At 42.9% G+C, this 24,075-nt stretch overlaps 1 protein-coding gene across 3 annotated transcripts in view; it reads right to left on the bottom strand.

Annotated features, from left to right (window-relative positions):
* Nucleotides 1-24,075, bottom strand: part of LOC310754153 (glutamate receptor 3) — a 204,452-nt gene that overhangs the window by 85,862 nt on the left and 94,515 nt on the right. For 2 of the 3 annotated variants that reach the window (XM_083595718.1, XM_083595719.1), the window contains exons 5-8: nt 12,659-12,712; nt 8,822-8,983; nt 2,742-2,909; nt 880-984 (exon numbers count right to left, since the gene is read on the bottom strand). In XM_083595718.1, coding sequence (XP_083451844.1) covers nt 880-984; nt 2,742-2,909; nt 8,822-8,983; nt 12,659-12,712 — 489 coding nt within the window. The remainder of the gene's footprint in view (nt 1-879; nt 985-2,741; nt 2,910-8,821; nt 8,984-12,658; nt 12,713-24,075) is intronic. The other variant, XM_083595717.1, reaches the window with a different exon arrangement.

The raw sequence follows: 24,075 nt of genomic DNA, 5'->3' as shown, positions 1-24,075 counted from the left end.
GGGCTTTAATCTCATTTATTTTATTTCACAAATTTATAAACTGCTTTCTAGCCTAGGCCATCAAAGCAGTGTAGAACAAGATTAAACTAACATAAAATACAAAGCCAAACACATTTCCGAATACAGTTAAAACCATTCCTACAAACCACAAAAGCAATAAAACAATTGATTATTTCATAAATAGCAGGGTCACACTTCATGGAAAGCCTTCTCAAACAAAAACAGCTTCAGTAGCCACCACAACACTGGGTACTTGTCTAAATTCAGGTAGCAACTGATTCCAGGCAGCTAGAGATTCAACCCTAAAATCCTGGAATCTAGTATAAAGTAAGTGCACCTCAAAGGCATGTGGCCCTCTCAGTCATATCCCATCTGAGGAGGCCAGACACCAAGGAAAGGTGAGGTAACTGATCCCACATTGCTGTCAGAGGCAGTATAGCCCTGAATATCAGTTGCTGGGAATCATAGAACCACAGTAATGTAGACTTGGAAGGGGTCCCAAGGGTCATCTAGTCCAACCCCCTCCAATGCAGCCATAAGTGCGGAGAGCACTGTTGCTCTCAGATCCTGCTTTGGGGCTTCCTATAGGCACCTGGGGCTCTTCTTACATTCTTATATGCTATTTATTGCTTTTAATGGTTTTATGCATATTATATATTGTTGTAAGATTTGTAAATTTATAAAGGAAAACTGGTATATGATGTTTTTTAAAAATAATTAACAAAATAAAAAGGAAGCCCCCACAAGTCTGAAGTTTGCTTGTCCCCAATAGTTCTATTAAAATATTTCTGTTTTTCAACTGATCTTCTATTTCAAACTCATGATAGAAGCAGGGCTGAGCTGGGAGAGTAAATACACATTTACCCATGTGTGGCTTACCTTCCGTGGTCCTCCAGGTCTCATTTCATAAACATCAATTGTATAATTAGTTCTACGTCCGTAGGTGTCAAATTGGATATTTCCTGTCATTCCTTGCACTTGAACCTTAGCAATGATAAATCACAACATACTGTCATTGAAAGGAATAAGATGCCCACAGATCTGAAATAATTGCAATCTACTGGACATGCTTTCACTCCAGCACCCAATCTTCCGAAGAGGAATTTATTGCTTCTGTGGTGGTACAACCACAACACATTTGCCCCTTCAATGGCCACAGTTCCCTGGGAACTTAACACCCCCCCAACAATTCCATCAAAATGAATGGACACAGATGCACACAGATATAGTCTCACATAACCAACGTTTGCTCTGTGAATAAAAAGGTAAAGGTAAAGGACCCCTGACAGTTAAGTCCAGTCGTGGACGACTCTGGGGTTGCGGCGCTCTTCTCGCTTTGCTGGCCGAGGGAGCCGGTGTACAGCTTCCGGGTCATGTGGCCAGCATGACTAAGCCGCTTCTGGCGAACCAGAGCAGCGCACGGAAATGCTGTTTACCTTCCCACCAGAGTGGTACCTATTTATCTACTTGCACTTTGACGTGCTTTCGAACTGCTAGGTTGTCAGGAGCAGGGACCGAGCAACGGGAGCTCACCCTGTTGCGGGGATTCAAACCTCTGCCTTCCGATTGGCAAGCCCAAGGCTCAGTGATTTACACCACAGCGCCACCAGCATCCTGTCCTCTGTGAATAGTAAACAATAATAACTTCCTGTCTCTCTTGCAGACTTGTCTACTTGGAACTGCCATCCAGAGCATCTACATTAGGGGGAGCTGATGTGGTGCCTTCCATATGTTGTTGGAATTCAACCCCTATCAGTCCTAGATGGTATGGTTAATGGTCAGGGATGATGAGAGTTGTACTCCTGCAATATGTGGAGGACTCCACATTGGCTACCCTTGACTTAAGCAATGCTGACCTAGGATGTTGCCTTCTGCTGAATCAGACCAATTGGTCCATCTAGCTCATTATTCTCTACAGCAACCAATGGGCAGTGGTTCTCAGTTGCTGGGGAAACATGAGTGGGAGAGTACAGTTGTCCTGATATTCTGCTTGCAGGTTTCACATAGGCACCTGGTCGGCTATTGTCAGGGCCTTTTGAGTGCAAAGTAGGTACTTCAAGATGTGACCCTTTTCTACAACACAGGTACAACCTCTCTTGCTTCTTTCAACTCCCTGGTTCTCACGTTCATTTCCAGCTAAGCCTAAGTACATGCAACTGAAATAATCTTCCCCCAATCTATTCCTTCTTCCTTTCTTCCATTGTTTTCCCCATGGTGAATTTTAGCTTGTATGTTCTTTGAGGCAGGGACCTGTCTTCTTGTATTTAAATAAATACCTACATTATACATACAAAATGTCAACAAAGATGGTAGTGTAAATTTTCCAGGGAATTGTGTTCAACACAGCCTGAATCATAGGAACCAGCTCCTAGGGGCGGGGGTCCCTTCCTGCCCCTCCAATTTTTTTGAAGGGACTGGGGGTGCCAAAGTTGATGGGTATCGGCATTACAATGGTTTCCATGCACAGTGTCATGTGATTGATTATGCAGGGCGGGACATACTTGGGCCCCCTCAATATTTTATTCAAGTTGGCACCCCTGGCCTGAATACAGACAACCTGTTTACATGACATTGTAAGGTATCAGGTAAAATAAAGGCAATACATTTTGCATGGCAAAGCCAGGTTGTGTACTTTACAGTTGCATGCACAGTCAAACACATTTCCCAGATCCCCTAATGATAACCTCTGTAGCCAAATACATTAGGATTTAGGTTAGTGTCGTCATTGCTTTTGTCCTTACCATTTTCAGTGCTCTTTCTATATCAATCCCTTGGCTCCAAGGCACAGCAGGGTTTGCTAGGCAATCTCCAGCACTACCTCTCCGGGAGACATCAACACGCTGCCTTCGGAGGTACCGGAAAGCTTCTGCTATGACTAGTATGGCATCGTGGGTCAGTGCAGATGTGTACTGAAGAAGATGCAAAGGAGACAGTTTGACAAACTGCATTTTAGTAACAGCTTCAGACCCAGTTTTGCTCCCTGTGTTCGTTTGTTTTTCAGCCTGGAGTAGTCACCCTAACTAGCCCACATCCCTGGAGGTGTCAAACTTCATTTTGTAATTACATAATTGTTGACACAGGAGGAAGAAGGGGTTTACGTTTTCCTTCATATTCATGCTGGTCATTGACTGTAACAATAAAGATTTGCTTTCCTTTACATTCACATTTACCTTTATATTGTCTTTCGATGACGAGCAATATTCATGGAGGCTTAACAAGAGACTAGTCCACAACAAAATAAAACCAACAACAGCAACAATAAAGTGTCATCTGTGTATGTAGATCTGCTGGGTCATCTTATTCCATATTAACTATGCCGATCTCAAGGAGATGTCTTCCTCCTGTAGCCCCTGTTTGGGAAACGCAAATGATCCCTTCCTCTCTGTCATTCTTCACCAACTCCTCCCAAAATTATTTTTGGTGCTTTTGGAAGTTGTGTCTACTAGCACTTTTCCTCCCCCTCCTTCTATAGTGTTTATTTATTTTACCACATCTTTCACCTTTCAGTATGCAGTGGTTTTTGTGAGGTATTACCATCTGTTGCAATGTTATCGGGAGCTGCCTTATACTCATCCATCTACAACAGGGCATCCAACCTGCTGCCCTCCAGTTGTTTTGGATCCAACTCCCATGGTCCAGCCAGCACATCCAATGGTTAGGAGTGATGGGAGGTGTTGCCCACAACTTCTGGAGGGCACCATGTTTATCTATGCCAGCCTTCCCCAACCTGTTGCCTTCCAGATATTTTGGGCAGGAACTCTCAGCAGCTCCAGTGCAAGAGAGTGGGCAGGTGAGCATGAGAGAGAAGGTAGCATGACTTCTGGTACCTGCCGTAGAGCAGCTACCAGAAGGATCAGCACAGATTGGAGGATCCAGTTCTGATGTGTGACATACCTGGACAGAAGGCAAAGAGCCCACTCACCTGGCAATGGACCTAGGCTGCATGCCTCGCTGCTTTGCCCCTGCTCTTTCTCAGGGGTAGAGCACTTGTTTTGCATTCAGAAGGTCCCAGGTTCAATCCCCAGCATCTCCAGATAGGGCTGGGAATGGCCCATTAGTGAGATGCTGGAGAGCTACTGCTATTCAGCATAGACAATACTAGCTTAGTTGGGCCAATGGTCTGACTTGGTGTAAGCAGTGCTTTTTTTCTAAAAAAATGTTTAGAGGTACTTTCATTTTGACTCAAGAAAACCACTATTTTGTAGTTCAAATTGGGAAAAATAAATATAGTAAATGGACAAAAATATAAAGATTCACAAAATGTTTAGGGGTATGCATCCCCCCAGAAAAAAGCACTGGGTATAAGGTGGCTTCTTATACTCCTATGCCTGTTTCCTGGGTCTTAGGTTTGTTTTAACTTTTTAACTTGATGTGTGGCACCCATTCGCCAAGTAAACCTGGAAACCACTCCCGTAAAACAAAATTCAAGCCCTCATTAGGTGCAGGGTCTGTTCATGACATCTTTCTGGCTATAAACCAAATATATTCTATATAACATCTCTTTCTGCTTGCAGTTTTCTTCTTTTTCTTTGTTAAACAATGAGCTAGCCAATATAGGCTGTCTGGTGTTAAAAGCACAGCGACCATGAATTACATCTCTCTGGACTGTATTTTCTATTAACTCGAATATGTAGCCAGCAATAAATCTGTTTATTTTTTTTCCTTAGGAAAACAACGAAAGCACACCACTTTCACTGCTTTCTCATACGGTTCAGAATTACTGTTCTTATTGAGGTTATAAATCTGATAAACATTCCTGTTCGTAGGAAGGGTAAGATCTCTAAATGATTATTATTTTTTTGCCAGTGAATTGAATTTATTTCAGAGAAAGACTTAAAAAAGAAAAGAAAACCCAACTCTTCAAAATTAGAGATTTGCCTATATTTTGAATATATTGCTTTCTGTGGTCGGCATTCTATTTCTTTGTAGCTGAATATTCAGAGTTGGCAAAATTAGCTGGAGACTCCCCATGTGATTTAGAACCCTGATTATGCAGGATTCTAAATTGTGCAGAGAACCTCTGTGGCTACTGCAGTAGCTTCTCGGCGGCTGGGGAAGAGCCACTGGGCTGGGTTCCCAGCTGGTGGGTTGCTGTTGCTTGATGGCAGAGACAGAAGCAAGGCAGGGGAGGGTGGCATGGTGCAAAGTCACTGCACCAGTTTCCCGACTGCCTCAGCCCTCTCCCTCCCAGTAAGTAACACTGACCCTCCTTCTGGAAGGCTAGTGTAGCAACTCCACCCCACATGGGAAGTGGATTCTCTCCAGAACGTCTCTCCACTCAGAAACATGCTTTCTGACTTATGAGTGCTGGAAAAATGGGGATGGTGGGGGTGGGGGAGTCCGAATAGGGCTCATATAGTCTTCTGTTCAGGAGATGCCAGTGGCTGCCACCAGACCTTGTGACAGCAAATTCCATTAATTAATTAATGGGGGCACCATCTCAAAGCCTGGTAAGCACTGGGCACTGGGCTTTGGGAAAGAGCCATGAGGCTCTGACAGGGTCCTATAGCTCCCTGTCTATTCACGTTTATCCAAAGACATGGCTTTGAAACCCATGAAAGCTCAGACATTACAGCAAGTTGTGCTTTAACAAACATTTTCCTCTGTAGCCAAGAAGGGAAGGGGAGACAAAGAGAGAAAGTACTTGAGCTTAGGCACATTCCTGCTCCATAAAACTATGGTTTGAACCAGGAATGTTACATGTGGATGTGGGGAGAGACTGAGGCTTAATTTGTGCAACAAGTCACATTTGGTTTGAACCATGCTCGGTTTGAAACATTATTTATTCAACAAACCACGAGTCATTTCATGGATGAATGAACCAGCCATGGCTTATATCCAGCTAGTCTTGCCTGACCAACATCTATGGTGGGTGACCTATCAAACCATGATTAAACAAGGCTGTTGGATTCAGACACCATATCATAACATAGTTAAAACAAGTAATGGTTTGTGAGCCATCAACAACGCATGGCTTTGCTTTATGTTTGTTGGTAGACAATAAACAATAGTCTGCTGGGCTAGGTTTACACAATCAGAATAACCATAGTTTGGCTAAACAAACCATAGCTTAGCATCATGTATGAACCAGAGAAGAGGGAGAAGCAGGAACATACAGAGAAAGAAGAATGTGTATGATTTTAATAGCATGGCTGAAGCTAAGGTTGAAGGTGGGTTCTGAAAAAGTTGATGACTACTGTGCTACAACATACCAACTCTGAGTTAAAGGCTAATATGAAAAGTAGTGGGTCGTAGCAAACCAAGTACTACTCAGAGTAGACCCATAGGAATTAATGGGCCTAAGTTAGCCATGTCTATTAACTTCAGTGGGTCTACTATGCATAGAACTATTATTTATTTAATTTGTATACCACCCTTCAGTCTTAGATCTCAGGGCATTTCACAGCATAAAAATACAAGATAAAAACACAAAAAATACTAAAAACAATAACAAAAAACCCACAAATCACTAACCCTCCTTCCCCCAACCCCATCCCATATTATAGGATACAACCCTATGGACACTGGGTGGCAACCTCTCAAAACATTCCCTTTATCTCCTGTTTCACTTCTACTAAACTAAATGGTGGAATGTTGTCATCAAAGCCACAGCCAAACCATACATTTAAAGCATTTTAGATAGTGATGGCTTTCCCAAAAGGATCCTGGGAGCTGCAGTTTCCTAAGGGTGCTGAGAGTTCTTAGTAGACCCCTTATTCCCTTCCTAAAGGTACCCTGGGAAGAAGAACTGCTAAACCACTCTGGGAACTTTAGCTCTGGGAGGGGAATGGGAGTCTTCTAACAACTCTCAGCACCCTTAACAAACTACAGCTCCCATAATTCTTTGGGGGAAGCCATGGCTGTATAAAGTTCTTTAAATGTATAGTGTGAATGTGGCCCAAGTTGAGGAGGCACTTGATCTATGCTCCCAGCAGCTACACAAACCCTATAACATTATTTTGCCCTTAAAAAGTCTGCCTTAGCTTAGGAGCCCATAAAGAAATAAATACATCCTCTCTGAAGAACTTTGTGTTTCTAAGACAAATAGGCAATATCTGAGGGAATCAGGCTCCTGAGTTTTAAATTGCAACCCATTTCCCTAGCACGATAGTTGGTAGCCCAAATATATCTGGGAGGAGCCAATCTTTAATAAACCAACTAACTAACTAGCTAGCTAACTAACTAACTAACTAACTAGCTAGCTAACTAACTAATGCTTCTTCTGTTTCACTTGTTCATTTGTTTTTTGTTAGAGCTTCTTTAAAAAAGTTAAAACTAGCAAATATCACAGAACAGCTCCACCGTACAACTGAGCATTAGAGTCAACTTTTGCTCTTACATAGACAAGAAAAGGGTTTTGTAAGAGCTGTCCAATCTATTACTACATAAAGCTCACACAGTGGTATTTTCTCCCTCGGGCCAGGCCTGCTTTAATGATCAGAAACCCAAATGCAGCCTCCTTGGAATCATGCCAAGAGACAAATCAAATTTTCTATTTTATTTGTATTCTACTAACAAATGCATGAGCATGCAAAGGAAAGCCAGCGAGGGAAGGAGGAAAGAGTAGATGAAATACTGAATAAATCAACACACCAGGGCATTAGTCTCTAGCCAATTACATTTCTTAGTCCCAGACATTGTACATTCATTTGTCAGGATGGTTTTCTAAAGGGAGTGGCTGTCTCTTTCATAAATACTGTACAAATTTAACAAATCAGGAGTAAATCTGTGCAAATATTAGATTCAGGTAGGTAGCCGTGTTGGTCTGACACAGTCAAAAAAATAAAAATAAAAATAATAAATTGTCCAGTAGCACCTTAGAGACCAACTAAGTTAGTTCTGGGTATTAGCTCTCATGTGCATGCATACTTCCTCAGATGTGCAAATATTAGTTTCGTTCCTGAGTGATACCCAACAATAAGAGTATTTTTTAAAAGCCAGAGGAGTACTTTTTTTGCCCCCGGCCCCCAATTCAGTTATTTTTAGGCCTAAACTATAGTAAATTACGCTACAGAGCTCTGATACAGGGCACACTGCAATGATCTTTGCACTGGATTGGACAGGATAGCACTGTCCTCCCTCCAAGTAGGAATGGGTGAATATGTCAGTTTTGGTTTCTCTCAGTTTACCAGGCTTAAATTCAGTCCAGTCAAACCTCTGTTCCCGAACGCCTCCATTATTTTGGCTCCCGAATGCTGAAAACCCAGAAGTAAATGCTCTGGTTTTCAAATGTTTTTTGGAACTTGAACGTCCGACGTGGCTTCCACTTGAGTGCAAGAAGCTCCTTCAACCAATTGGAAGCCATGCCTTGGTTGTCAAATGTTTTAGAAGTCGAACGGTCTTCCGGAACGGATTAAGTTTGACTATATCCACATTTCCATGAGTTTGAAAAAAGCTATTGTAAAAGTCTTTAGCATTTTGCGGAAATTTCTCCCACTACACACATTTTTGTATGACATTTTACCTAATATGTACATGGTTTGTCTAACAGTGTTCAGTCAGCAGATATCAATTAGCATCAGTCAACAGATATTGAGTTCCAAGAAGCTGCATCTCCAATAGAGCTGGGAAAGGACTCCTACCTGAGATCTCAGAGAGCAAAGTCAGTGGTACAAATTAGTGGTGAGGGAAAGAAGAGGAATTGCCACAATGGTCATGGTTTGAAAAGTGGTCACCCAATATCCATAACTTTTCATTTCGGCCTTCAGAGTTCATGTGCTTTAGCGCAGTAGCCTCCAACTTTTTCAGATCCAGTATCTGCCTTGAAAAAGCTATAGACCCATATGTCTTACCCATTCTGTCACTGCTCCACAACACTTACCTTTAGTGGAGAATTTTTTGCTTCGGGGAATTCTCTTTCATCAAGTCTCACCCAGCGCTGCATAAACTGCTGGACCATTGGATTGTCATTATTAATAATCTGAAATCCAGTTACATTGGCACCTCCTTGTACCACTCTTTCCAGTGAAATATCTGTAAAACCCTAGAAAGACAAAATAGTTTTTTTGTTTTGACCTGGAATCAATCTTGCAGTCTCCATCCTAAAGCGACACATGCCAGGAACAGCTTAACCACTTTATCCTGCTGCGTGTATAAACTGTTGCTGACTTTCAAGTTGGAAGAGAGAGAATTAGAAATACATTCATTTATTTTTTTTGGAATACAAAAAAAATAACTGTTTTGAAATTCAGAAATGCAGTATAGATGCATAAAAACATAAGAAGAGCCTGTTGGACCAAGCCAATGACCCATCTCGCCCAACATCCTCTTCTCATAGTATCCAACGAGATGTCTACTGGAAGCCTGCAAGCAGGAGCTGAGCACAGGAGCACTCTGTCCACCTGTGATTTCCAGCAACTGGTGCTCAGAGGCATATTGCCTGTGACAGAGAAATAGAACATAGACATTGTAGCTAGCAGAAGGACCTACAATTGAAAACAGATGGGATGCAATTATGTGTCTAAGCCTTATAAATAAGCATCACCTTATTTAAGGGACTGTTGTCTAAAAATTCTGTATAGGTGGCACCACAAGTGCAGTTTTCTCATATGACATAAAATATCCTCAAGACTGTTGGGGTGGTTGCAGTAGGAGGGGGACATTTTTCCACTTATGGTAGGAATGCCCTCTGGCATCCAAATTTTAGATTGACATATTTGAAGAAGTATCAATTTATTTATTTTTTAAAAAATGTCCCCTCCAAGCCTCCCTGCAACTCACCCTTTTGAACTTGTGGGATGATCAAACCACATCTTCCCAATCTATGGAACTTCTTCTTAACATGGATGCTGGCTGCAAGACAAACCTCTTTGGCCCAGAAATGGAAGACACTACAGAACTAAACTCTTGTCGTAGTATAAGGCTATGTGGACCCTGGCTATTGTAAAGAACTTTTCTATGCTATGTGGACTCTGGCTGTTGTAGAGAACATTTCTGTGCTATGTGGACTCTGTCTATTGTAGAGAACATTTCTATTCTGTTTGGTGAGATTTCATTTCTTACGTGTCGAATTCAAATATACAAAACTCTCTTCCCCCACCAAATCACAACTTTTTGCTTTCATTATGCGTTTTGTTGCTTTTATTTTTCTACATTATATGCTCTCTATTTATTAGGAAAATCCTACCTTTTTACCTCTCCTATGCTTTATAACCTTGATTATGCTCTTTCCTGTTTATATTTTTTATTTTACATTAACCAGGCCCTTTTTGTGAATGGTGAGTGGGAAGAATTTAATTGATTCAGATTCAGTAATCCCACATATACACTTAAGAACATGCATTGCTGTATTTAGCCAACTTCTACAGTCCAGCACCTTCTGTAAGGGTCTCAGCAAACAGCGTATGCTTGCAGGCTGGCCCTACCAAGGCTGCGTCTATGGGAGGAGCAAGACCCTTTTGGGGTATTGATGCTGCGAACACCTCCATTGCAGGAAAATAAACCATGTATCACAAAGACACCACAGTCTGTTGTGCCTCATACCCCAAGGAAACACGAACCCTGGGTAAACGCCTGGAACCCCTGGAATCTCTCACCGCTCGGAGATTGGGGTGGCGTGCAACACATGGGAAGTGGAGAGAAGACTTTCAAAACTCTCTCTCTCTCTCTCTCTGTCTGTCTCTCATGCCATAAGAAGAAACCCTTGGGAAAAACCTGTTATAAAGTACATGATAAAAATCAGGGCTGGCCCATTCATGAGGCAAAGTGAGGCAACCGCCTTGGGCGGCAGGATTCACAGGGGCAATAGATCTGGCCTTCAAGGAATGCATCCACCACAACCACCGCCGTGGTGGCAGGAACAACTCCAGCACACCTCAGCAGGGCTCCTCGCATGCCACCTCCATAGCAGCCTGCTGGCCCCCCTCCCATTAAAGAGGAAATGATGGGGGTTGCTTTCTGGGGTCTCCTGGGGTCTACACCTATCCATGATTTAGAGTGGGGCCCCTTTCCCCCAAGCAACAGCCTTTGATTAACACTTCAACCATCAAAGGTTGATTTGATGCCCCCAACCCAACCCCTGTTCCTGATGTAGAACTTTAATCCCTGCTTATTCCTGGTGTATATCTTCATTTCCCCTTGCTCCCTGTGGTTCACTTCAGGTGCCAAAATGTCTTGGGCTGGCCCTCTTAAAAATAGACAGACACAGGGCACACCATATCTAGTTATTTAATATATGAAACAAGTTATATCTTACTCTCTCCACAATAAGCTTTAGATGTACTGCCTGGAATTGGACAAATGAATTGTTAAGCAGCTTGACAACTTGGCAAGATAGAATTATGGATTAACTTTGAGTCTTCATAACAACTGTAAAATAACCAAGCACAATGTCGTACTTCTTAGCAGTGAGGTTGAAGCATTATAAAGGAGATCTGGATTCTCAGTGGCATAATTTGAGATGAAATACAAATTATGAATTAGTTTCAGATTATTAGGGCAGGGAAGCTTCAGTAAAAAGCCAAGAGGCAGTCACTGAGTACAAATGATTATGACATCCCAGTTCTAGCATTGTTCCAAAGCCACACAGCAAGGGCTGGGAAATACATTCTGGCCAGGATTCAAATAGATGCTTTAGAAATGCCTTGAGCTTTGCACATGCTCAATGGAACCTTTTTGAAATGTCCCTTAAATACAAAAGAAATTTGCCAAGATTTCAGTCTACACTGACTTCCTATTCCCTTCTGGGCTCAATTTAAGAGAGGATAACAAGTGCCTGACTGGATGAGGCCAATAGCCCATCTAGTCCAGCATCCTGTGCTCACAGCAGCCAACCAGATGGCTGTATGAAACCTGCAAGGAGGACCAGAATGCAACAACCTCCTCTCCTGTGGTTTCCAGCAACTGGTATTCAGAAGCACACTTCTTCTGACGGTGGAGAGAGAGTTTAGACATCATGGCCAGTAGACATTGAGGGCCTTATCTGCCATGAATTTGTCCATTTTTTGTTAAATATAAAAATGTCCTCCAAGTTGGTGACCATCACTGCTTCAGGCAAAAGGGTGAATTCCATAGTTAACTACTGTACGTGCTATGTAAAGAAGTACTTCAATTCTTATAGTGATTTGTCAATCCCTCTTCGCAGGGAACTCTAAAATTGTAGCTGTGTGAGGGGAAAAGGGGCCTCCAAACAACTCTCAGCCCCCTAACAACCTACAGTTCCCAGGATTCTTTGGGGGAAGCATGGTATAATGATGCTTTTAATGTATGGTCAGACAAGGCCCTAGTCACCCACCTCTAGACTTATTCTAGTTTGTCAGCGTCTTTTGAACTGGACAGAAGGCTCCAGATACAGCCTGAATTGCTTAGGGTTGAATGTAAGGATTGCTTCTTGTGATCTGGATAGGATGTATTCATCAGAAGCAGCTCACTGGATTGGGAAGGGCTGCTAAACTAGCTTCCTGACTCGTGTACCTCTCTTGCTTTTATTGGGAGTGAGACGGTAAAGTGTGAGGTGGTTTGAAACATTAATCCTGGGAATATGGAACTAGCTGCACACAGTTCATCAGATTCTAGTGACCATCCTTCAGTTTGCTTGGGCAATTAGGAATGGCATGACTTAAAGGTCAGTATGTTATTTCCCGCAGTCATGCTAAATCTCCTACATTGATAAATAAATAGATAGAGAGAGAGGGAGGGAGAGAGAGACAGAAGGTCTTACCAGATTAGCAAGCATGTAGTGATAACTTCTGGAATGTTTACTAAGGGTTGCAACCTGTATAAGGGATAAAGAAAGGGAAAAAAAGACACATTATTTAGCTGCAGGAAATTCCACATGAATAAAAAGGCAAGCATAAGGTGATGTTGACTTTGAGGCACACATGCAAGGATTTCTGTGGTGACCCCTGCTATTCACATTGCCTTCCACACAGGGAAGTGTTGCACAAAAACTCACAACAAAGGACTTCTCCCATGCAAATTCCGTTTTTGAAATGAATGGAACCTTGTGCTGGAATGCATCTGATGGTAGATTTTCTGCTTTGTGATCATGTGTGCCTATTTCCCAGGTCATGTTAGCCTTGCACAGATACTGAGAATGGCGAGGATTCCTTGACTGGGTAAAGAACATATTGTTTATGTAAGCAACATATTAATCTCTGCCTAGTCTTGCATAGATCTCTGCTTGGAACTGCTGACTGTGAAAGAAAGATGGAGTCTACAGATTTTTGGGATGGTGTTGGTGGAAGGAACACTTTAATCTGAATCCTGCATGGAATCCATCATAGGAACATACTGAATCAAACCACTGGTCTATCCACAGCCGTATTATCCACAATGACTAGCAGTGGCTCTCCAATGGTTCAGAAAGAGTTATCTCCTAGCCTTAACTAGAGATGTTAGGATTGAACTTGTGACCTTCTGCATGCAGAGCAGATGCTCTGCCACTGAACAATGGCCGCTCCCCAACTTTTGTCCAAGTGACACTTCTTTGTTTACCAAGATGGAAGCTCAACAAGCTCTCTTGGAAACCTATACTTAGGGCAACTTCACAAATGAACATCCATTGCTTGGTGACAGTGGCATCTAAGTGTTGACTTGTATCTACAGAACAGGCAAAAGACCACAGACAAGGCTTCCATATCTCCTTGAGCCACAGTACTCCTGGGAACCCTGGAAGTTCTTGGCACAGAACAACACAATGACTCAAGATATGCGGTTAGGTTTCCATGGAGAAATCTCCCTGAGTTGTTAAGGAATGAGGCATGTGTTGTTAAGTACTTTAAACAAAGCTGTTCATCCTTTCCAGAGATTTTGCCTCTGCAGCACTGTCCCTGTGTCTTATTGGTCAGCACAGAGGGAATAATTAAACTAGGTTGGTAACCTCTATAAGGCCAAAGCCAGTGCCACACTCACAGGTTCAAGCATAATGGATGACCAACATCCAGCCTGCAGTCCAAATGTGATACCTGGAGACCACACCAGAAATATGTGTAGGAAACAGGAGAGTCTGCTCCGTAATGTTATCTCTTTCTTTTGAATCTTGCATGTAGTATATATTTATACACATGCATGTGTAATGCAGAATTGACTAAACTTATGTGTTCCGTAGGGACGTGGGTGGTGCTGTGGGTTAAACCACAGAGCCTAGGGCTTGCCGATCAGAAGGTCAGCGGTTCAAATCCCTGCAATGGGGTGAGCTCCCATTGTTTGGTCCCAGCTCCTGCCAACCTAGCAGTTCGAAAGCACGTTAAAGTACAAGTAGATAAATAGGTACCGCTCTGGCGGGAAGGTAAACAGCGTTTCTGTGCGCTGCTCTGGTTTGCCAGAAGCGGTTTAGTCATGCTGGCCACATGACCCGGAAGCTGTACACCGGCTCCCTTGGCCAATAAAGCGAGAAGAGCGCCGCAACCCCAGAGTCGGTCATGACTGGACCTAATGGTCAGGGGTCCCTTTACCTTATGTGTTCTGTAACTGTGAAGCTAGACAAAATTGTAAACCCGTGGCTCAACAGTAGATGTTGCATGCAGAAGGATTCAGGTTCAATCCCTGGCAATTTCAAGTTACAAAGGCTGTTAGTCCTGAGACATTGGACATCCTTTGCCAATCAGAGCAGTCAGTACTAGCTAGATGGACCCAAATAATATACTTTTATATTTTTATACAGACAAGGGATGGGAAACCTGGGGCCCTCCAGATGTTGTCGAACTCTATCAGCCATTAGCCTCAGTCAGAATTGATGGGACCTGAGGTCCAAGAAGATCTGGAAGTTCACAAATTCCTAATCTCTGATATGCTCAGATTTTGGTGGCATGATCTTAAGAGGTGTTCAAATGCATAACATATGGATGAACAACTTTTCAAAATATATACTAAAAGGCAAAGGTAATCATCAGAATGAAGTAGTGCTCATTTAGATTTCAGAGACAGATAATTCTACTGAAAAAAAACAGAACCTGCACTACCTTTCCCTCTGCTTCTACATAGAAAATGCCATGTTATTACATTTAGTTTGTCTTTGTCTTGCCAGGATTAAGTGGGAACAATCTTTTGCAGCTGCTCTTTGAATGTCTGCTACCCACACAGCCAAATCCAGTCATTTCTATGTGCAAACGGCAAACAGTTCATTAATTACCCTCTATTTGGCAAAGCTGTTTTGAAACTAAGGCAGGACTCTGCTCATTGATGGCATATCTGAGGTTTTTTTTTTTTAATGATGTGCTCAACTGCACAATAAGAATACCAGGAATATGTTAACAATTGCACGTTCACATATACACTAGGGTTGCCATATGTCCGGGATTTCCTGGACACAACCAGAATACTGCAGCAGTGTCTGGGTGCAAATCAGGGAAAAATGTCCTGGAAAATTCATATGTATGGCAGCCCATGCTAGCAGGGCTGTTTTGTCGACTTCCCATAAAAAATAGCTTTAAAAGTGGATTTTTTTTTTTGCATTTTTGCCCCAAAAGCCCAACAACTTTGCCAAAAAAAGGTCAACAACTTTCACTGTTTGAAATATGGCAACCTTAGCATACACTCCCTGCAAGTTTCAAAGTCAGTAAAGCAAAGTGATAAGATAGAACAAAAGATGGTTGGTGTCAACCAAACCAATAACAACTTGCAGAGGTCAGAATCCTTTTTTCTTTTTCTTTTAAAAAAGGGTTGATTGACTTAAAAGGCACTCCCAAAAAATGAGGAACTAAGGTATACAGGAGGTATTGTAGAAGAGACCAGGCCAACTGGGTGCCTCACCATACATTTGTGGTAGCACAGGAGCCAACCTCTTGGGGCTGAGGTTGCTTCAGCCCCCCAATAAAATATTTCAGCCCCCCCCCCCAATTGATGGACACTGCCATTCAAATGGTTTGGGCATGCTGCAACTTGTGATCGATTGTGCAGGGTGGGTTCTCACCTGGGTCCCCCCCCCAAATTCTATTCAAGTTGGCACTCCTGGCACCCTGAAACTGCACCCTGAAACTTCATCCTTATTCTACTACGTCTGTTCAGTTCATTGCTCTGATATTGCCCTGCCCAGCCCTGCCTTGCTGGGTCCGTGGCACAGGGCACCTGACACTCTGTATAGCTTCTGTGAAATCTAATAGATTTCCTGCAGAGAGTCTGAAAGCATCATGTGGTTCTAAGATCACTGTGTAGCAGCGGCCAAATCCCTGCTTGAGAAAATAGCAGCATTTCCAGAAGAAACGTATCAGGTTTTGTTTTATATATGTGGTGAAATCGAAGCTCGTTAGAGGGAAAATGACTTAATTAGGCCCTAATAGTACTTTTAGAATTCAGCACATCTTCCTAGCCTAGAGCTAACGGCATGTAAGCCTGAGAAAACATTGCAGCAATCTGAATGGAAAGAGAGGCAAGCTTATCAGAACCAATCAGCCACACTGGCGTTGGCCCTACAGGAGCAAATGAATTTGATAATGCCTTTCCACAAAGCAGAAATACAGAAGCAGAACATATAAATCTTGTCAACTGTGTATACATTTTTTGAGTCTAGCAACCTGGAGGGAAAACTGACAGAATTGTTACAATGAGAGCAGAGAATCTTTGTTCAGCTCCTTAGCCTAGCCAGCTTATTTATTTTGATTGTGCAAGACAGGCAGGTAAACAACAACATAAGCCTCTTTCTTTAGCATTAACCCTTAAGAAATTAAGTACAGTGGTACCTTGGTTTAAGAACAGCTTAGTTTATGAACAACTTGGACTAAGAACGCTGCAAACCCGGAAGTAGGTGTTTTAGTTTGTGAACTTTGCCTTGGAATAAGAACATGTTCCGCTTCCTGTTGAGTGTGTTCCATTTGTAAATTGAGTCCTTCGCTGCTATGGGAAAGCACGCCTTGGTTTAAGAATGCTTTGGTTTAAGAACAGACTTCCGGAACGGATTAAGTTCACAAACCAAGGTACCACTGTACTTCATAAGAAATCTAGTGGTAAACACAAATGATCTGCTCACTCCCCTGCCCATGGATGATTTTCATAATTTCCAGCTTGTGGGTGTGTTATAGAACTGTACAATGCTGGTGCCAGCAATGGGTTGGTGTGCCCCATGGAGCCCAGTGGAACCCAGATCTTCCTCTCCAGTTTATGGGGTTTTTTAAGAGGAAAGAAAGAGGTTTTTTTTATCATCGGGTTATAGAAACTTGGTGGTGTAGAGTCCAGTCGCTCTGCAGCCCTCGTGGCTTTTCATCATCCCTTCCCTTGTTGATGCTCAGTACCAGACGCTGAACTCTCATCTCAGAAGCTTTCTAGCCACCATCTTTGCTTTCCCTCAACACACCTGGAATTCCTGGGACAAAGATGGGCCTCTGAGATGATGGAAGTGTGTCTGTTGCTGTTAAGTGGTATGGGAAACACCACGACCGCAGAGAACTGTATCATTTACACAATCTTCTAGAAGAGAAAGGAAGAAAAGCAGATATGATGGAGTAGGCCAGTGGAAATGGGGCATGGAGCCCCCTCCTGTTCTGAGGGCCCACTCTGGCCTAGTGCCAGCCCTGGAACTGTGTCAACAATAGCTTTATTGAAGGATATAGGATAGACACTGTGAATGCATTGCTTTCAGCTCCCCAGATCTATCAATGCCTAATGATCCATGCTTATCTTTTAAAACGAGGGTTAAACCATTTGCTGCAGTGTTTTCTTTTTTCTATTTGCCGCTTCCAAAGGTGACATTTCAGATATTCCTGAGCCCATTATATTTTTCCACCAGATAAAATATCGAAGATGACACACGGCATTGCTAAAGATTTTCGTGGGTTTTGCAGTAAGTGACAACTCATAGAAATATGCCTCTTAAGCAGGGGTGGCAATGAGAGATCGACCTGCTCCAATGCATTTTTCTCATTCTGCAGAAGCACTGTACAATGAGGTACTTTTCCAATGGACAGACAGCAGTTTTTACGGGTTACTGAAAATGGTTATAAGATGCACCCACGTAAGCACAGTCTTTTTTCTTTCTTTCTTTGTTTTCACTAGAATCTTCTGTGTTGTCTACCATTTTTTGTTTTAGTTCATTATTTTATTTTAAAAAAATGAATAGGCTGCCCTTCCTTTATGACTGCAGTGCTAAAGGTGGCATCTAGCAAATAGCCAAAATGTGCATGTAACATTCACATTGAAATTAAGGCATTTAAAGAAGATTTATCTGTATGTTAGGCTTTCTAAGCACTCCTGTGTTGTTGTTTTTGAGACAATTAGAGTAGACTTCTGCAATCTGGTTCTTGCCCAATGATTTGGACAGGGCTCCCATCATCCCCAACAATTGGTCATGCTGGTTGGGGTTGATGGGAGCTGTAGTCCACAACTCTAGGGGTGAACCAGGGTGGTGAAGGCTATAACAGAGGATGAGATCAGCTGGGCAAACTTAATATAACCCTGGGGAATTGATCAAGAATGGGATTCATCTAAGGCAGCACTGTTTCAAAAAATGTTATTTCTGAGATAATAGCATTCTGCCCAGCTGTGGTTTGAGGAAACCTAACTTACAACTTCTCCAGGAGCAGCAAGTAGGGTGTAAAATGAAAGAGAGCTTTCATGTCAGGGCACTTCCCAATGACCCATTTATGGAGCATTCATCCTGATTTGTTTCTGCAGGAGATTAGACGTTGCCAGCTATTTTGTAAACATTCTTTCTGATTTGTTTGCAGACATGTTAGATGACACTGAGTGTTATCCCACATTTTTCAGCGCATTTCTCCCATTCTTTAGCTTAAAAATCCCAACCTTTTGGAGGAAGCAGGCTTGTTGTATAAAACTTCCCAATCAACTAAAATTATGCTGATATGTGATTGCATCTTACTTGGAAAGGGGGACAGTTCAGAAAACCTTGGATAGTTCCTGGGGAACTTTCCCTATTACTCTTCCTCAGCACCAGGAAAAATCCCTGTCTACTTAATTTTAATTTTTATATGCCCATCTGCTGTTAAGGGAGCAGAGTTAATTTATGTAGTTGGCATCTTTCACTGGGAGTCCTTGAGCAACTCACTCACTCTCATCCTAATCTACCTCACAAAGGTGATGTGACAATATAAGGAAAGCAGGCTATGTAAGTTACCCAGAGGCACTGGAACAAACTGTGAGTGCAATACAAATACATTTAATAGATCAAGTAAATGGAGGATTGCTCCTTGGAAAAACCTGAACCATAACATGTAGTGGTTGGGGTTTTTACCCACTGGCAGATTTACTTGCAAGGAAGCAGCTGGGTGGTGCTGGTGGCAGCTTTGCCTTTGCTCACATGAAATTCACGTGCCACTTTTTCTACCTGGAACCTAGAACTATATGAAGTCTAACACAAGAACCAAGTGGGACAAAGAACCAGGAGGAGATTTTCACCCCTTTGTTCTGGACACATTCATTGGAAGGAACAGCTGTTGCAGAATAGATAGCTGCTTTCTACTGAGTCAGATCATTGGTTCAGCTAGCTTAGTACTGTCTACACTGACTGGTAGAGGCTCTTCTGATTTTCAGTCAGGGATCTTCTGAAATCATTCTTGGACAGGCTGGGGATTGAACTTGGGATCTTTTGCGCATGGAGCAAATGCTCCATCTACCAAGCTACTTGGAAAAAAGCCAATTCTTAGGGCATTATCTTATCATTTGACATTGCCATGTTTTCTTCTGCTTTCTCCTACTCAGTTTAACCAAGTTCCTCTCCCCCCACCCCCAGAGGTTGCCTTGGAAACTAATTAAGGAGTGACTCTGCTTGCGAGTGAAGTTTCCACCCCAATGCTTGAGTTGAGAGACAGATGCAGAAATTAAGGTAATGCCTTAAAAAATAACAACATGTATGATCTTTCATTTTAAGCTGAACAAAGATGTAAATGTTAGGACTGGAGCACAGCATTTGCTTGCATGGCAACACTGAGTTTTTTTTAGGCTTACAGCAGGGGTGCCCAGTGTAGCATCTGTGCCAGTGTGCCCACCACTACCTCAGTACATATCCCTTCAAAAGCCCACAATGCACAGGAAACAGTTTGCTTTTCCTGCTTGGCCATTGTTTGCCCTGGCTCGGTGTCTTTCCTTCCCCTAAAAAATGCCAACATTTTATTGGAAGCTAGGATTGGACAACAACCCTCCCTTCCATTCTGAATGGAGGGGAGACAGTAAGAGCTTCTCTCTGTGAGCAAGCACAGTAGTAGCTGATGTAGGAACCCATTTTTAGCTGATGGGGTGGTTGATGAGGGAAGCACATACCCACACAATTTTGGGTATGTTTTTTTCTGCTGCTCTTCCATGTTGCAGCATTTTTGTGCCCAGTTTGCTTGCATTGGGTGCTGCAACAATGTTGAACAACAGAAGGTGAGAGGAGGCACTGCACAGGGCAGCTCTGAAATTTTAAAGCCAGGAGTCTGCCATTGCCGTCCAATGTTTCACAGGTGAAAACAGCCGTGTGTCTGTGAAGCAGGGGACGGGTTGAAGCTCAGTGCTAGAGTAACATCTTTGCATGCAGACAGTTTCAGTTTTATTCCCCATCATCTCCATGTAGGGCTGCACAAGTCCCATATGTGCAGACTGGGGGTAGCCCTCCAGACTACAACTGATGTAAATGCAAACAGCACTGCATATATTTCACAGGAGCATTCTCGTTTGCAGCCCTGTATCTCAGCTGTCCATATCTACCAGGGCCTGCCTCTATTTTTTCTGGCACCTGCCTGTACCTGTTAAATCACAGTTTCTATATTTTCTTTTGGAGGAGATGTGGGACGTGAGTGGGAAGGGCCATAGCTCAGTAAGCTTTGTAAGCAGAAGATGCCTGGTTCAGTTCCTGAAAACTCCAGGCAGAACCAAGAGAGGTTCCAGGCTGAAATCCTGGAGAGCTTCTCCCACTCAATGTGAACAGTACTGAGGGTGAAGGACCAAGTATCTGACTCAGTATAAGACAGGAATGTGCTCCTTCATTCTATCCACATTCACATACTAACTGTTGTTACTCAGGGCCCCATGACATATTGTTATACTCCCATCTACTACATTTATTAGAAAATGTCCTTTACTGTCCCCCCCCCTTCACTGTTTTAAAAGTAGCAAGGAGTGTGTCATGTCCTCTTTTAAAGCCTTCAAATCCAAGTGATTGTCACCACCTCTTTTTGTGGCAGCACATCTCATAAATGAGTTAGGCACTGGGTGAAGTGACTCCCTTTGTTTGTCCTGACTCAGTCGCCAATTAGTTTCAATGGGTGAATCCAAGCTCTAGTGCTAACAAGATAGGGAGGAGAAACCTCTCCCTGCCCCCTGTTTCCACACCATGCAAAATGAACCACTCCCAGAGAAGACTTCTCCCATTATGCCTCTGCAGGAGTTAGTGGGCTGAAACCAGAGGAATTCAAGTTAGCCATGCTGGACATTGTCTTGCATTGATTTGGGACTTACCTTGGTCTGCATCCAAATAAGGCATTCTGGGCTTGACTTACAGAATGGCTCATTCTAGCTTTTTAAATAAATAAATAAAATCTTCAAGACATAAGAGTGAAATGAACCTCCCATTTTAAATGTCTAAGAAATGGTGCCACAGTGATCAAGAATGTGTGAAAGCACATGCTAAATTCATTCTCCAGAGGAAGCGAAATGCACCAACGGCATATATAATTCATTTCAATTCTTTTGCTTGCTTTCCTTTCCTTTGGCTGGGTAAATTCTCTTCTAAGCTTAATGGGAAAAGACAATCCAAAATATGCAAATCCAGAGTTATCCCACCCCACAGTGCTGCATTATCAGCCAAACACAGTTGCCAAGAAGAAAGGACCTCTCCTTTCCCCTTGACTATCCCTACTGCAGAGATCTAAGAAGTGTTTAAAATTTCCCTGAGATTGTCTTATTTATTTATTTACCTTGTGTGGTGATAAGGAGTTGAGCTGGAAATAAGGAAGCAAACACTTTCAAAGAAAGAAAATGTAAATCACATAGCAGTCAGACCAGGGGTAGATCAATCCTGACTGGGAAAGCAAGCCATGGCTCTTAGGGCAGATTGCTACCACTAGGCAGAATGAGCTGAGCACCTCAGGCGGAAGATATTATAATAATAATAAAAAATTATTATTTATACCCTGCCCATCTGGCTGGGTTTCCCCAGCCACTCTGGGCGGTTTCTGATAAAAGATTACAAATACATTAAAACACCAGTCATGAAAAAACTTCCCTAAACAGGGCTGCCTTCAGATGTCTTCTGAATGTCAGATAGTTGTTTATTTCTTTGACATCTGATGGGAGGGTGTTCCACAGGGCAGGCACCACCACTGAGAAGGCCCTCTGCCTGGTTGCCCATAACCTCACTTCTCTCAGGAAGGGAGCCACCAGAAGGTCCTCAGTGCTGGACCTCAGTGTCTGGGCTGAATGATGGGGGTGGAGGTGCTCCTTCAGGTGTACTGGGTCGAGGCTATTTAGGGCTCGAAAGGTCAGCACCAACACTTTGAATTGTGCTCAGAAATGTACTGGAAGCAGTGGAGTGACAGCAGCATCCTGGCTATTAAGGACAGAGCCCTTGTGGACAAGGCCAAAATCCCACATAGACCAGCGTCCTATTCTCAATGTGGCCGATCACATGCCACTGGGAAGCTTGCAAGCAGGTTCCCAAGTGTGTTTCCCTGCAACTGGTGTTCAGAGACATACTGCTTCTGACAGTGGAGACCGAGCACAGCCTCAATGGCTAGTAACCATTGACAGTCTTGCCCATCATGAATTTGTCTAATGATCCTTTAAAACCATCCACGTTGGTGGCCATTGCTACTTCTTGTGGGAGGGAATTTAATACAGTCATACCTTATGTTACGTCTGCTTCATGTTACGTTCTTTCAGGATACGTCCCGCGGCGACCCGGAAGTACTGGAAAGGGTTACTTCCGGGTTTGCCACTCGCGCATGCGCAGACATGCAAAATGACGTCATGCGCATGCGCAGAAGTGGCGAATCACAACCCACGCATGTACAGACATGGGTTGCGTTCTTTTCATGTTGCGAACAGGCCTCCGGAACGGATCCCATTCACAACCAGAGGTACCACTGTAGTTCTAAATATCTTGATGGCACCTCATTGGAGACAGCTCTTGTCTCCTCTTAGCCGTGCTTTGATGCCAGTCCTTTTGGTACTCATCACGAGTTTGCTATTAGAGGGAGTGATGCCTCTAGGAAGCTTGCAATCAGTGCCTGAGTGAAACAGCACCCTTCCCAACAATTGGCATTCAGGCACATACTGCCTTTGACAGTGAAGCAATAGCATGGTGTCTCTGATCCTGGAAGTAGCATATAGCCATCATGCCATTGGTAGCTGTTTCCACCATGGATTTATCAAATCCCCTTAAAAACAAATCCCCAAAAACAAAAAACCTATCTAAACTCATGGTCACGACTATATTCTGTGACAGTCAGTTCCATAGTTTACTCCTCATGGGTGCTAGAGGCCCAATTCAGATGTACTAAGAAACCATTCATAAGAACTTAAGAATAGCCTGCTAGGTTAGATCAAAGTTCCATCTCATCCAGCCTCCTATTTTCACAGTGGTCAACCAGATATCTACAGGAAGCCCACAATAAGTGCAACAGCATTCTCCCCACTTGTGATTCCCAGCAACTGGGATTCATGTGCACACTGCCCCCAATAGTGGAGGTAGAACATAGCTATCATGGCTAGTAGACATTGCTAGCCTTATCCTTCATTAATTTTTCTAATCCTTTTTAAAAAAACCATCCCAAGTTGGTTGCCATCACTGTTATGGCAATGAGTTCCATAGTTTAACTATACACTCTCTGGATAAGTACAGTGGAACCTTGGTTTCCGAATGTCTCCGTTGACGAACGATTCAGAACTCAAACGCCCTAAATGCTTCCGTTTTTGAACGCTTCCGTATTGAGTTTTTTGTATTAATTTTTCCGTTTTTAGGCTTCCGTATTGAGTTCTTGGTTTTCGAATGTTTCAGAACTCAAACAGTCTTCTGGAATGGGTTACATTTGAAAACCAAGGTTCCACAGTATTTTCATTTGTTCTGTCTTGAATCTTTCAACATCCAGTTTCATTGGAGTTATCACAGTTTTAGTATTATCACAGACTTCTCCTTGTTCAGCCTCTCCAAGTGTTCCAAGTACAGGCTTACAATACTTCAACCGCTTTCCTAATGATCCCTAGAATGTACTT

This window comes from Podarcis filfolensis (genome assembly GCF_964270895.1).
Source record: "Podarcis filfolensis genome assembly, chromosome: Z".
Taxonomy (NCBI): domain Eukaryota; kingdom Metazoa; phylum Chordata; class Lepidosauria; order Squamata; family Lacertidae; genus Podarcis; species Podarcis filfolensis.
Note: the sequence above shows the minus strand (reverse complement) of the source record. Positions and strands in the feature narration are given on the sequence as shown.